The following is an 11,637-nucleotide window of genomic DNA, read 5'->3' on the forward strand; positions in this document are numbered from 1 at the left end:
CTTCTCTCGAAGAGAAGTATTACATACTTCTGACACTTTCTATTGGTATTGATATAAGTGAATATTGGTTGGCATCCTTTCCTTATTATACCATTTTTACGGGAAACTAAAATCACTGACAAAACATTATTGGTAATTTACGTGGTGTACTATGAATCGGTAATTTACAGGGGATTATGGTAAATTACCGAGGGGTCGGACGTTTTGTAAAAAGTGTACGGGATTTCAAAATCCAATTTGATCTTTTCGGATTTTGTTTGATTTCGTTGGATTTCATTTGATTTCGTCGGATTTCGTCGGATTTTGTTCGATTTTATATCGATTTCGTGATTTTGTTTGATTTCGTTGGATTTCATTTGATTTCGTCGGATTTTGCTCGATTTTATATCGATTTCGTGATTTTCTTATTATCGATTTCGTGATTTTCTTATTATCGATTTCGTGATTTTCTTATTATCGATTTCGTGATTTTCTTATTATCGATTTCGTGATTTTCTTATTATCGATTTCGTGATTTTCTTATTATCGATTTCGTGATTTTCTTATTATCGATTTCGTGATTTTCTTATTATCGATTTCGTGATTTTCTTATTATCGATTTCGTGATTTTCTTATTATCGATTTCGTGATTTTCTTATTATCGATTTCGTGATTTTCTTATTATCGATTTCGTGATTTTCTTATTATCGATTTCGTGATTTTCTTATTATCGATTTCGTGATTTTCTTATTATCGACTTCGTGATTTTCTTATTATCGATTTCGTGATTTTCTTATTATCGATTTCGTGATTTTCTTATTATCGATTTCGTGATTTTCTTATTATCGATTTCGTGATTTTCTTATTATCGATTTCGTGATTTTCTTATTATCGATTTCGTGATTTTCTTATTATCGATTTCGTGATTTTCTTATTATCGATTTCGTGATTTTCTTATTATCGATTTCGTGATTTTCTTATTATCGATTTCGTGATTTTCTTATTATCGATTTCGTGATTTTCTTATTATCGATTTCGTGATTTTCTTATTATCGATTTCGTGATTTTCTTATTATCGATTTCGTGATTTTCTTATTATCGATTTCGTGATTTTCTTATTATCGATTTCGTGATTTTCTTATTATCGATTTCGTGATTTTCTTATTATCGATTTCGTGATTTTCTTATTATCGATTTCGTGATTTTCTTATTATCGATTTCGTGATTTTCTTATTATCGATTTCGTGATTTTCTTATTATCGATTTCGTGATTTTCTTATTATCGATTTCGTGATTTTCTTATTATCGATTTCGTGATTTTCTTATTATCGATTTCGTGATTTTCTTATTATCGATTTCGTGATTTTCTTATTATCGATTTCGTGATTTTCTTATTATCGATTTCGTGATTTTCTTATTATCGATTTCGTGATTTTCTTATTATCGATTTCGTGATTTTCTTATTATCGATTTCGTGATTTTCTTATTATCGATTTCGTGATTTTCTTATTATTGATTTCGTGATTTTCTTATTATTGATTTCGTGATTTTCTTATTATTGATTTCGTCATTTTCTTATTAAATCGTGATTTATTTTACTGTTGCGTTATTGATTTAGGATTTTTTATGGGATTTAGAATTCAGCAAAAATCCGTTTGATTTCTTTCCGGATTTCTGATTTTGTTATTGATTTCGGATTTCTTAAGTTGGATTTCGCGGTTAGCGTACGGAATTTCGTGAATGACCGAACCCTCGTAAAATTCCGACTCGCGTATCTATTTACGAACATTTTATAATTTCGAGTGCACATACCTTTTGACTACAAATAAGATGAATTTGTCCTGGTTTGTTTGGAATTAGTGAGTTACATTTCGCATAAAGGCGTAAAAAGTTTTATTTATAAATTTGCACATTTGTAGAGTATTTTTGCTTCCAGTTAAATTTAAAATATATTTACGTTTAATTTGACTTTAAATCGACAAAAACTGGGAAGTAAATGTCTAATAAAGCAAAATACGTAATACATTTCAAATCTTTCAAAAAGGCAGTGAATTATGCTCTGTTTGTGTAAAAATACCATGATTTGTATTTAGGGTACATAAAATTGTGTAAAACATAAGAGAGGTATAAAAAGGCTTCATATAGTAGAACTTAATTTGTTAATTAAATTCTGTATTGGTTTCAGGCCATGTTTTCCATTGATATTTTGTGCTCGTTTAGATCTAATCTAACAGGAGGGGTTCTGGGAGAGGAACTAAATAGAGTTAATATTTGATTTGAGGTAAGCTGAACATTGTTAGCGTTATGTGTAGTGCAAGCTCGCATTAACCGCAAAGGAGATGCATAAACACTTCACATTTAATACTGTATTTTGCAATATAAAATACTGCTCAGCAAAGGCACACGGCATTGCCCGTCAGCACATCGGAACATTTTTTATTACTTTTTGGGTAGCCATTTTGGTAAATGATGACGGGTAATAGGGGTACTGTACGCGCCCAATAGGGGGATGACACTGAGCTAAGAGATAAAAGGGTACGATGTTTGCATACGTAGTACTGCCATAACTCTATGGTTCCTTTTCCCCCACAAGAGTTAGCTAGTTCAGACTCCATTTAGAGCCACTCTCACATCCTCGAGCGTATCGCCTATTTCGTGGTTAGCTTTTTGGCCTAGTCGCGAATCCATAATACGTAGTATTTATACATATCCATTTCTGCACATTCTGCTGCAGGAAAATTTTAGCAGAAGGTAGACAACACGAAGGATGATTTTGAACTTTAAATATCAATTACTAGGCATAGCAAGCCACATTAAGCGATATTATTAAAATTAAAATCTCATACCTCTTGGCCAAAGAAAAGAATGGTTGATCATGACCAAATTTTTCGCCATCTTCGACTGTTTGAGGTAGATTTTCGTTCAGAGTCTCTGGCAGGAAGGGGGCAGCAATGCTGGCCAAAACACCAAGGAGACCCATGATTGTAAAGGGGAGATGGCGATTATAGTGACCCTATTGAAAGAAATATTGTGAAGAATGCTCAAAGGGTTGAGATTGAAACTAAAATACATACTAAATATATTATATAAGGCGTGCATATCGAAACGCTGGCCGCTAGAGTACCGGCTAATCCTAAACCAGACGCCCGAAGCGGAGTCGGAAAGATTTCCGCGGCTTGTTGGTACACGACCATAGAAGATGCTGAACATCCAAATTTACCTATCAAACTGGCCACCGTTGTTAACGTCTCCGAAGCTAAAGGAAAACACAATGGTTAATTGTTTGACTTAGAATTTATCATTTATCTAGGTAACTTCAGACTATAAAACTTGATAAGTTTCGACTCAGGCCCGTCTTAACAGTATAATAGCTCCCTGGGAATTTCAAATATATATCTTCCATAGCATCTCTATTTTCATTTTTTGGCGAGTGCCATCTAGCCTAATGGTTGAGCCCCAGCAAGGGTAACTGTAAATATGACTACACTCCACATCTATGTGTTTTTTACTGCCATGGGATTTATGCAGAGCTATGAAGAACTGACGTCACAAAATCAAAATAGAAAGTGATAGATCGCGACTGAGCTATAGACAGGGAGATTTCTATCCTGCTTAGGTTACACTTCTGTTACCAATGTAAAGGGTTTCCACAACAACTTACTATTGTTAAAGGAGAGAACAGGGATAAGACACCCTAAGCCCATAAGAAACAAGAAGCCAGCGTTGCACCACTTTCTCCCAAGTCGTGTTTCCATCAGGTACCAGGAGATTAAATACGAGGGCAATTCAACGACCGCCAAAAGGAAAAAGTTAACAAATTCGTTGCCGTACAAATGAGAAACGTTAATATGGAAACCGTAATAACAAATGGAATCAGCGATCCTGTAATCAATAGGATCGTAAAAAATAATTTCGACAATTATAAATTGTTTAAACAACAGCGATTTTTCCTTAGTTTATTTACCATAAAAAGGATAAAATGACGAATCTTTTTCTAATGACGGGGTTTTTGAAAAGCTCCAAAGGTGAAGTGTACTTTTGCATCTCTTCGTTCTCTTTCTTTTGCTTGGCTTGAAATTCCTGTTCTTCAAAAAATTTGGGGGTTGATTCGTTATTGTTTAAGGTTCCTTAAAAACTCCAATCAAACAGGCGTTTACCTTAAACACGTTGATTAAATCCAAATGTGAAACGTCTTTACCGTTTGTCTTGGCTACTTCGTTTAGAATTCGACTGGCTTCCTTGTATTTTCCTTGTGACAATAGCCAACGAGGAGATTCCGGAAGAAACCTGGAAGTAATACTTGGATCTTACTCGAGCTCAGAACCTGAACGTCCTCTAGGTCTATAGCTAAATACACTTTTCAATGGTAACAGTTGTTGCCAAGCAAGCTTTGATTTGTGTCATCATAACGTCAATACAGTAGCCTAAACCCTTGTACTAGGAAACAGTTCTAGGTGGAACCCGGAACTAGGTACTCGACTCTTAATCGTAGGAATAAACGTGTTAACTTATGGTGGGTTTTTCCACTTTTTTGGGCCACACATGGGAATAATTTGTCTGATTTGTCTCATTTGGGAGTGACAACTGCTGGGCCATAGATAAATTTGGAAATTACAAACAGAGAAACAAACACACAGTGGCGAGATTTCCATTGGGGTATTCTCTCTCGCGCCATACGGACTCCGAAATGAGACAGGTCAGACAAATTGTATCCATGTGTCGCCCAAAAAAGTGGAAAAACCCACCATAAGTTAACACGTTTATGCCTATGATTGTAGCACCTATAAGTACCTAGTTCCGGGTCCCACTTAGCACTGTTTCCTAGTACAAAGGTTTAGGCTACTGATGGCAGTACTGTATTGCAATTTAGGCACCCACTGGACCACTACAATTAAGTTATATACTTCAAGTCCGTGCCATAAATGTTTTGTATCTTATACACGGAAACACTGTGAAGCCAAAAATGTAGTTCAATCCAAGTTCAAAACCTACTTCACGTAAAAAACGTAAGGAAGAGTGGCCGCGGCACATATCCAGCCAAAAGTAATCCAATCGCCACTGATGTAAGCGGCCAATGGAACTGCTGCTAGACCTAACGTCCATGAGATGCAACATATACCATTCATCATGGTCCTCTTTTCTGGAGCGACCATTTCGATCACTGTAGGACGCAAGAAAACCAGTTAGTAAATAGATACAGCTATCAACGTAATTGTAAACCTACATATAAGATACGGTATTTGGAAGACGGAAGGCAAGAGACCTCCATTAAGGGTTCGAACTATGACAAACAATACGAAATTAGAGACCACAACCGTGGATATGCTGGTTAGTAGTGCCACCACAGCCGTGATTATGTACGAAGTCTTTCTTCCAATTCTGTAATTGTTTAAACAATTTAAACGTCAATCGTTACGCCTTAATTCCATGAGATTTACGTACTTGTCGGAAAGATATCCTAGAATAGGGGTACCCACGGCCGAGCCCGCGTTCGAAAGTGTAAAGATCAAGCTAGGAAGATAGTCTCTCTGGCAAACCAAGTCCCACTTTTATTTTTGAAAAGAGAAAAATATTTTAAGTAATATTTCGTGCAAACATGAACTTATGAAACTATCAAGTGAGTGTAATGAAACAAATGATGAACAGAGTAATTGAAGGATAGGGGAAGGACTTGAAACTTTGTTCAACAGTACGCTCCTCCTTCCGAGAGTTACATTGACTATCTATATATCTATATAAATCAAAGTCCTGACTAACTGACTGACTGACTGACTGGTAATCAACGCCCAGCCCAAACCGCTTGATCTAGAAGGCTGAAAATTTGCAGGAACGTTACTCATGAGTGGTACGCGAGTACTAAGAAAGATTTTTCCAATCTGCCGCCATCTTAATAAATGGCGCCCAGAAATGTAAAAACATCTTCTCTAGGCAACAAAGTCCGCGTGTTCCAACCGATTTCACAAATATTTAGTACACTGGTTTACTATATTAGTCATCAGTAAAATCTACCCATTTGGATAGATTTTACTGATGACTGATATTTTTGTAACACCCTAGGAGCGAAGGCACTCGGCGTTGCCCGTCAGCCCGTCGGGACTTTTTCTATTACTTTATTATAAGAAGGGTATTTAAATTTTTGCCCGCCATTTAAAAAGATGGCAACAAATCGAACCCAAAAAAGACCATTCAGCCCGTCTATAGGTTAAAGGCAACCAGTGTAATAAATATTTGTGAAATCGGTTGAAACGCGCGGACTTTGTTGCCTAGAGAAGATGTTTTTACATTTCTGGGCGCCATTTATTAAGATATTTATTAGTACGCGCCTACTACTTATGAGTAACGTTCCTGCAAATTTTCAGCTTTCTAATGCAAGCGGTTTTGGGCTGGGCGTTAATTATCAGTCAGTCTGTCAGTCAGGACTTTGATTTATATAGATGAAAAGTAATAAAAACTGTCCCGACGGGCTGATGGGCAAAGCCGAGTGCCTTCGCTCCTAGGGTGCTACAAAAATTAGTCAACAGTAAAATCTACCCATTCTTTATAACATTTTGTAGGAAGTTCTTATTACACGCGAGCACCGCCGCCGGTAACAGCTTGTTCATATTATAGGACAACAGTCGACCCCACGGGTCTCCACTCTCCAGGGTTACAAATTCAGAACACGCAAAGAGAACTTGTTTACACTCGAGTTATACGCTCGTAGGTCGCGGAAGTCTCGGCACAGGTGGGTAGCTACGTCAATATCACGTGGTTTCTAAGTTGAAATACATTATCAATTTTAGCATCTGTGTGTATGGCGTTGTGGTATGATGTTACGCTTTCGATGCGGATTTAAGTTGTCTGTTGTTACGTTTTTCTACCGTTAATAATCATAAGGCAACCTTCATCATTAGCGGAATGTAGGCAAGTTATTCACACCCGGCTTCTGTAGCTGGTCAAGCCCATCAACTTATTTGACCTTATTCATCCGTCAGAGGTTTGACATGTATACTTTTGACCTTGAACCAAAGTATTTCTTCGTCGTTAAATAGTTTAATCTTGGTTTGTAACTGGTATGCGGGCAATATTATTTTCAAAATTCATGGATTAATTTATCAAATACGTGATATGAGGTTATTATTTAATCGACGCCTTTAGTTTCGCTTTGAATTAGAAATTTAGAATGTCGCGTTTTAAAAAAGTTATATTGAACATTATTGTTTACGTCATATCTAGCCTTGAGAGAAACGTTTTACTAATAGCATTGGTTATAGTTATTGGTTGTAAATAGACTAAACTTACCATCTTAACTACATTAAACTACGAAATTATCGACGCTCAAAAACTATTAAATTTAAGAATAGAAACTCTTTATGTACACTTAAGCCAGGTTCTCATATTAACGGGAATCCGGTTCGAATTAAGCAATTCTAAACTCTTCCAATGTTATGGGTCAAAAAAACTAGAAGAGGATAATAGAAGGGTAAAAAAAACCAGAAGAGGATAATAGAAGGGTCAAAAAAAACCAGAAGAGGATAATAGAAGGGTCAAAAAAACCAGAAGAGGATAATAGAAGGGTCAAAAAAACCAGAAGAGGATAATAGAAGGGTCAAAAAAACCAGAAGAGGATAATAAAAAGGGTAAAAAAAACCAGAAGAGGATAATAAAAAGGGTCAAAAAAACCAGAAGAGGATAATAAAAAGGGTAAAAAAACCAGAAGAGGATAATAGAAGGGTCAAAAAACCAGAAGAGGATAATAGAACGGTAAAAAAACCAGAAGAGGATAATAGAAGGGTCAAAAAAAACCAGAAGGGGATAATAGAAGGATCAAAAAAAACCAGAAGAGGATAATAGAAGGGTCAAAAAAAAACCAGAAGAGGATAATAGAAGGGTCAAAAAAACCAGAAGAGAATAATAGAAGGGTCAAAAAAACCAGAAGAGGATAATACAAGGGTCAAAAAAAACCAGAAGAGGATAATAAAAAGGGTCAAAAAACCAGAAGAGGATAATAGAAGGGTCAAAAAAACCAGAAGAGGATAATAAAAAGGGTAAAAAAACCAGAAGAGGATAATAGAAGGGTCAAAAAAACCAGAAGAGGATAATAAAAAGGGTAAAAAAAACCAGAAGAGGATAATAAAAAGGGTCAAAAAAACCAGAAGAGGATAATAAAAAGGGTCAAAAAACCAGAAGAGGATAATAGAAGGGTCAAAAAAACCAGAAGAGGATAATAAAAAGGGTAAAAAAACCAGAAGAGGATAATAGAAGGGTCAAAAAACCAGAAGAGGATAATAAAAAGGGTAAAAAAAACCAGAAGAGGATAATAAAAAGGGTCAAAAAAACCAGAAGAGGATAATAAAAAGGGTCAAAAAACCAGAAGAGGATAATAGAAGGGTCAAAAAACCAGAAGAGGATAATAGAACGGTAAAAAAACCAGAAGAGGATAATAGAAGGGTCCAAAAAAACCAGAAAAGGGTAATAGAAGGGTCCATTAAAACCAGAAGAGGATAATAGAAGAAGGATGACACTCCTCTTTATACTTTAGTTATTTAACATGATTCTTCCGAGGCCCACCCCTTTTCTTTGCTCTCCTGCTCAACAAACTTCAGATGGGCATCGCACCGCGGAGTGAATTCAATAACTGTTTATTACTAAATCCCCAGTAATCAACCCATAAACTAGACCAGGAACAAAAATCCATGCACAAGCGCACCTTGGCAAATAGTTCAGCGCTAATAGAGCAATGGTGAGGGAACTATTTATCTCGTATTAGTTTAGCAACCTTGCTCCAAATGTTCTGATGTTTTTAAGAATCATGTTACAATTACCCCGCTTTGTGGTACACTTCTCTCGAAGATAAACAATATATACTTTTTACAAAACTAATTCTACGGATGCACATTTTTTTTTTCAATCGAATTCTAAAAATTAAATTAACGTTTTAATAATTACCTTCGTCGTGGCCGTACTAGTATAATACTGTTGATCATACTCCCACCCATTAGAGCAAGTCTTGTTATCCCATTCATTACTGACCATCTCCATGAATAAGGAAACATTTGTATTTTCCTCGTGCAATTGCGATATGATAGACGAGTAGTTAACGTCGTACATGTGGCAAGGACTGAGGACTCGATTGCCGTCGGCGTCGTTGATCCAAGGACTAAGCAACAGACGCTTGTCTTGCATGGACAGATTGCTTGCTGAGACGGTCGGCTCCATGCACCAATGGTTGGGAGAGGACAACATGAAGATCAAGTTCATACCAAAGAACGGCAGGATTGTCGAAGTGGGGATCAGGAAGAAGTAGACCATCTTCTTCTGGTATTTACCGTAGTCACCCACGGCTGATAATATGTCTTCGAACTCCATCGATTTAAATTCGTAAAATTCCTTTCTGCGTGAGAAAATAAGTTAATTACTTAAAACTTCATTTAGATAAAGCAAACTTATCATACGATTCGCGTATTTTAATCATTACTATATATACCCGCCAACTCTTGAAAACTATTGACTTATTTACAGTACATCATGGGTGCGTTTATGACTAAGTGTTGCAAAATAATGCCAATGTTTTTAAGATGATTTGAACAATTCTAATTGATCCAAAGAAAATATTTGTTATACATGTCCTAACCGAGCAAAAGTACCTCTGAGCGCTTCGGAATTTTTAATTAATAAAGAAAGAGTTAATTTAATTGCTCAAAGAGCGTTACCAGCGTGTTGTTTAATATAAACAACCCGCATTTATTGAAACATAAACTATTTAAAGTTTCATATCGGTATAGAAAATTTTATAAAAATATCCATGATTAATCGATAGCTTTCAAATTCGACCGTTCCGTTGGATTAGATTAATCGATTCGAAACACTGCTTGCTCCTAGTTTTACAGGTCAACATAAAACTGATAAAAGTCATATTGAGAGTTTGATAACTTCTTGATATATCTTTAATACATTACCCGTGGTATTTGTGACCAATACGTAACTCAGAACACGCAACACAAAGATTTTCTTGAAATTAATCACTTCTATGACTAATGAAAAAAAAGTGTTGAAGACTTGGGAGTTACGTCGACACCAAACGTTCTCAAACAATGTCAGAATGGTAACGAACTGAAGATAATATTCTCGGTTTATCCTTGACCTATTTCAAATTGAGATATTAACAAACATTGAAATAAAATGTGGACTATATCATCGATGAAGTTTGTTTTTCGCCTGGTGCTGACACAAAACGCGCTCGACTACGTACAAACGTCTCGAATCCAAAACCTTAATGGCTAGTGATATTACAAATTATAACGAGAAATAATCTATCGATTCCATCACTGATTCCATGGATTCGACCTCGAGCTAAAACGATTTTTTTTCTCGAAAGAGCTCTTCTCAGAGAATCGGAAAAATGGGCTTTGTAGGGGCTAATCGTTTTATACTTTTAAACCGGCGACTGCGCTCAAAAATGATGGAAATATTGTAGCTTTCTTGGCTCCGTTCAAAGTTCGGAAAATTCTGATATTTTAATCTATTTCGGGTTATCGATGAAAGGCGCTAGTAATTAACGAAAAAGTACTTAGAAATACGAGACTGAGTTAGATCATATTCCATTGCTCATTAGCTGAGTTATATTTGAAAAGTTTACCGCCTTCCCATATAAAATAGTAAAACATTTGTAGAGAAAATATCAAACAATTTCTTTTAACTGATAAAATTGTTTTCTTTACAACCTATCACGCTCGTTTCGCATGGAAGATGGGTAACTTTAAGTAAGAGGTCGGATATTGTCTAGCACTTAGGCATATCTCGAAATACGCAAAAATATCAGTTTTCACTAAAGATACTTTTAAGTATTAAGTACATAAATAAACTTATTTATCTTCTATCAGCTTTAATTTCATCATAGGGTTACAAGATGTTGTGAGGGCAGTTCAGGTTGAATCAGTTCCAAAGTACCTTTTAATTCCGCTACAAAACGCTCACAAGTTGCAGGCAACACTGCATGGGGAAATCATTTTAGTTTTCAGCGAGGGGCCAGTCACTTAGCGTAATCGGGTACAAATATTACGCGTAATCCGTAATTTAGTGATTAGCAACTCGGTTTTTAGTAAAAGGGATGAGACCCAAAGTTGACTTGAAGTATGAATCTTGTGAGAGCGTCAAAATCTCTTAAAGTTTCACCATAAGTTCATAAGATATGTTCCATAAGTATGACACTTCCTATACTTCGTAATGCTAGTACACTCGATTTTGCAGTCCATTATCCTATTCTGCCTGTAATAAGCCTTTGACAGCACCTCACCATGCGTCGCTTTACGAGAGTATATGACGTTTCACTTACGTCAACTCATGACAAGCTCTCAGTAACCAGTGACAAGCTTATGGAACATTTCTTATGAACTTATGGTTTCACTATGGTACCATTCCAAAATTCACTTTCTTGAAGAATATTAAACAAAATTTCTCTCCAATTAAAAATTCAATTCCCAACTTACATTAGTGAGAATCTTACAATTCTTTTGAGAATGAATGAAAATATTCCACACTATTCTTCAATAGTTTACACAATTTTTAATGTTCTTACACTGTTGAAACGTACTGTCCCTATTTAAAAAAATCAACTTCAATTTATATCTGTGGCAACGACACACCGTCCACCAGTTACTCAAAGTTATGTCATACCCG

At 35.8% G+C, this 11,637-nt stretch overlaps 1 protein-coding gene across 1 annotated transcript; it reads right to left on the reverse strand.

The window, feature by feature from the left end:
• Positions 1 to 2,160: 2,160 nt before the first annotated feature.
• Positions 2,161 to 10,831, reverse strand: LOC149610583 (carcinine transporter-like). Its single transcript, XM_089859554.1, has 11 exons — positions 9,918 to 10,831; positions 8,908 to 9,352; positions 5,422 to 5,525; positions 5,204 to 5,358; positions 4,972 to 5,140; positions 4,137 to 4,266; positions 3,944 to 4,059; positions 3,641 to 3,861; positions 3,054 to 3,235; positions 2,826 to 2,992; positions 2,161 to 2,233 (listed from the first exon to the last, which is right to left on the reverse strand). Exons 2-11 carry the CDS (start codon positions 9,325 to 9,327, stop codon positions 2,161 to 2,163), a joined length of 1,737 nt encoding a protein of 578 aa, XP_089715680.1. The 5' UTR covers positions 9,328 to 9,352; positions 9,918 to 10,831.
• Between the last annotated feature and the right edge of the window lie 806 nt (positions 10,832 to 11,637).

Source organism: Phalangium opilio, unplaced genomic scaffold, assembly GCF_054372755.1.
Source record: "Phalangium opilio isolate 3A_F unplaced genomic scaffold, DU_Popi_V2 ptg000329l_1, whole genome shotgun sequence".
In the NCBI taxonomy this organism is placed as follows: domain Eukaryota; kingdom Metazoa; phylum Arthropoda; class Arachnida; order Opiliones; family Phalangiidae; genus Phalangium; species Phalangium opilio.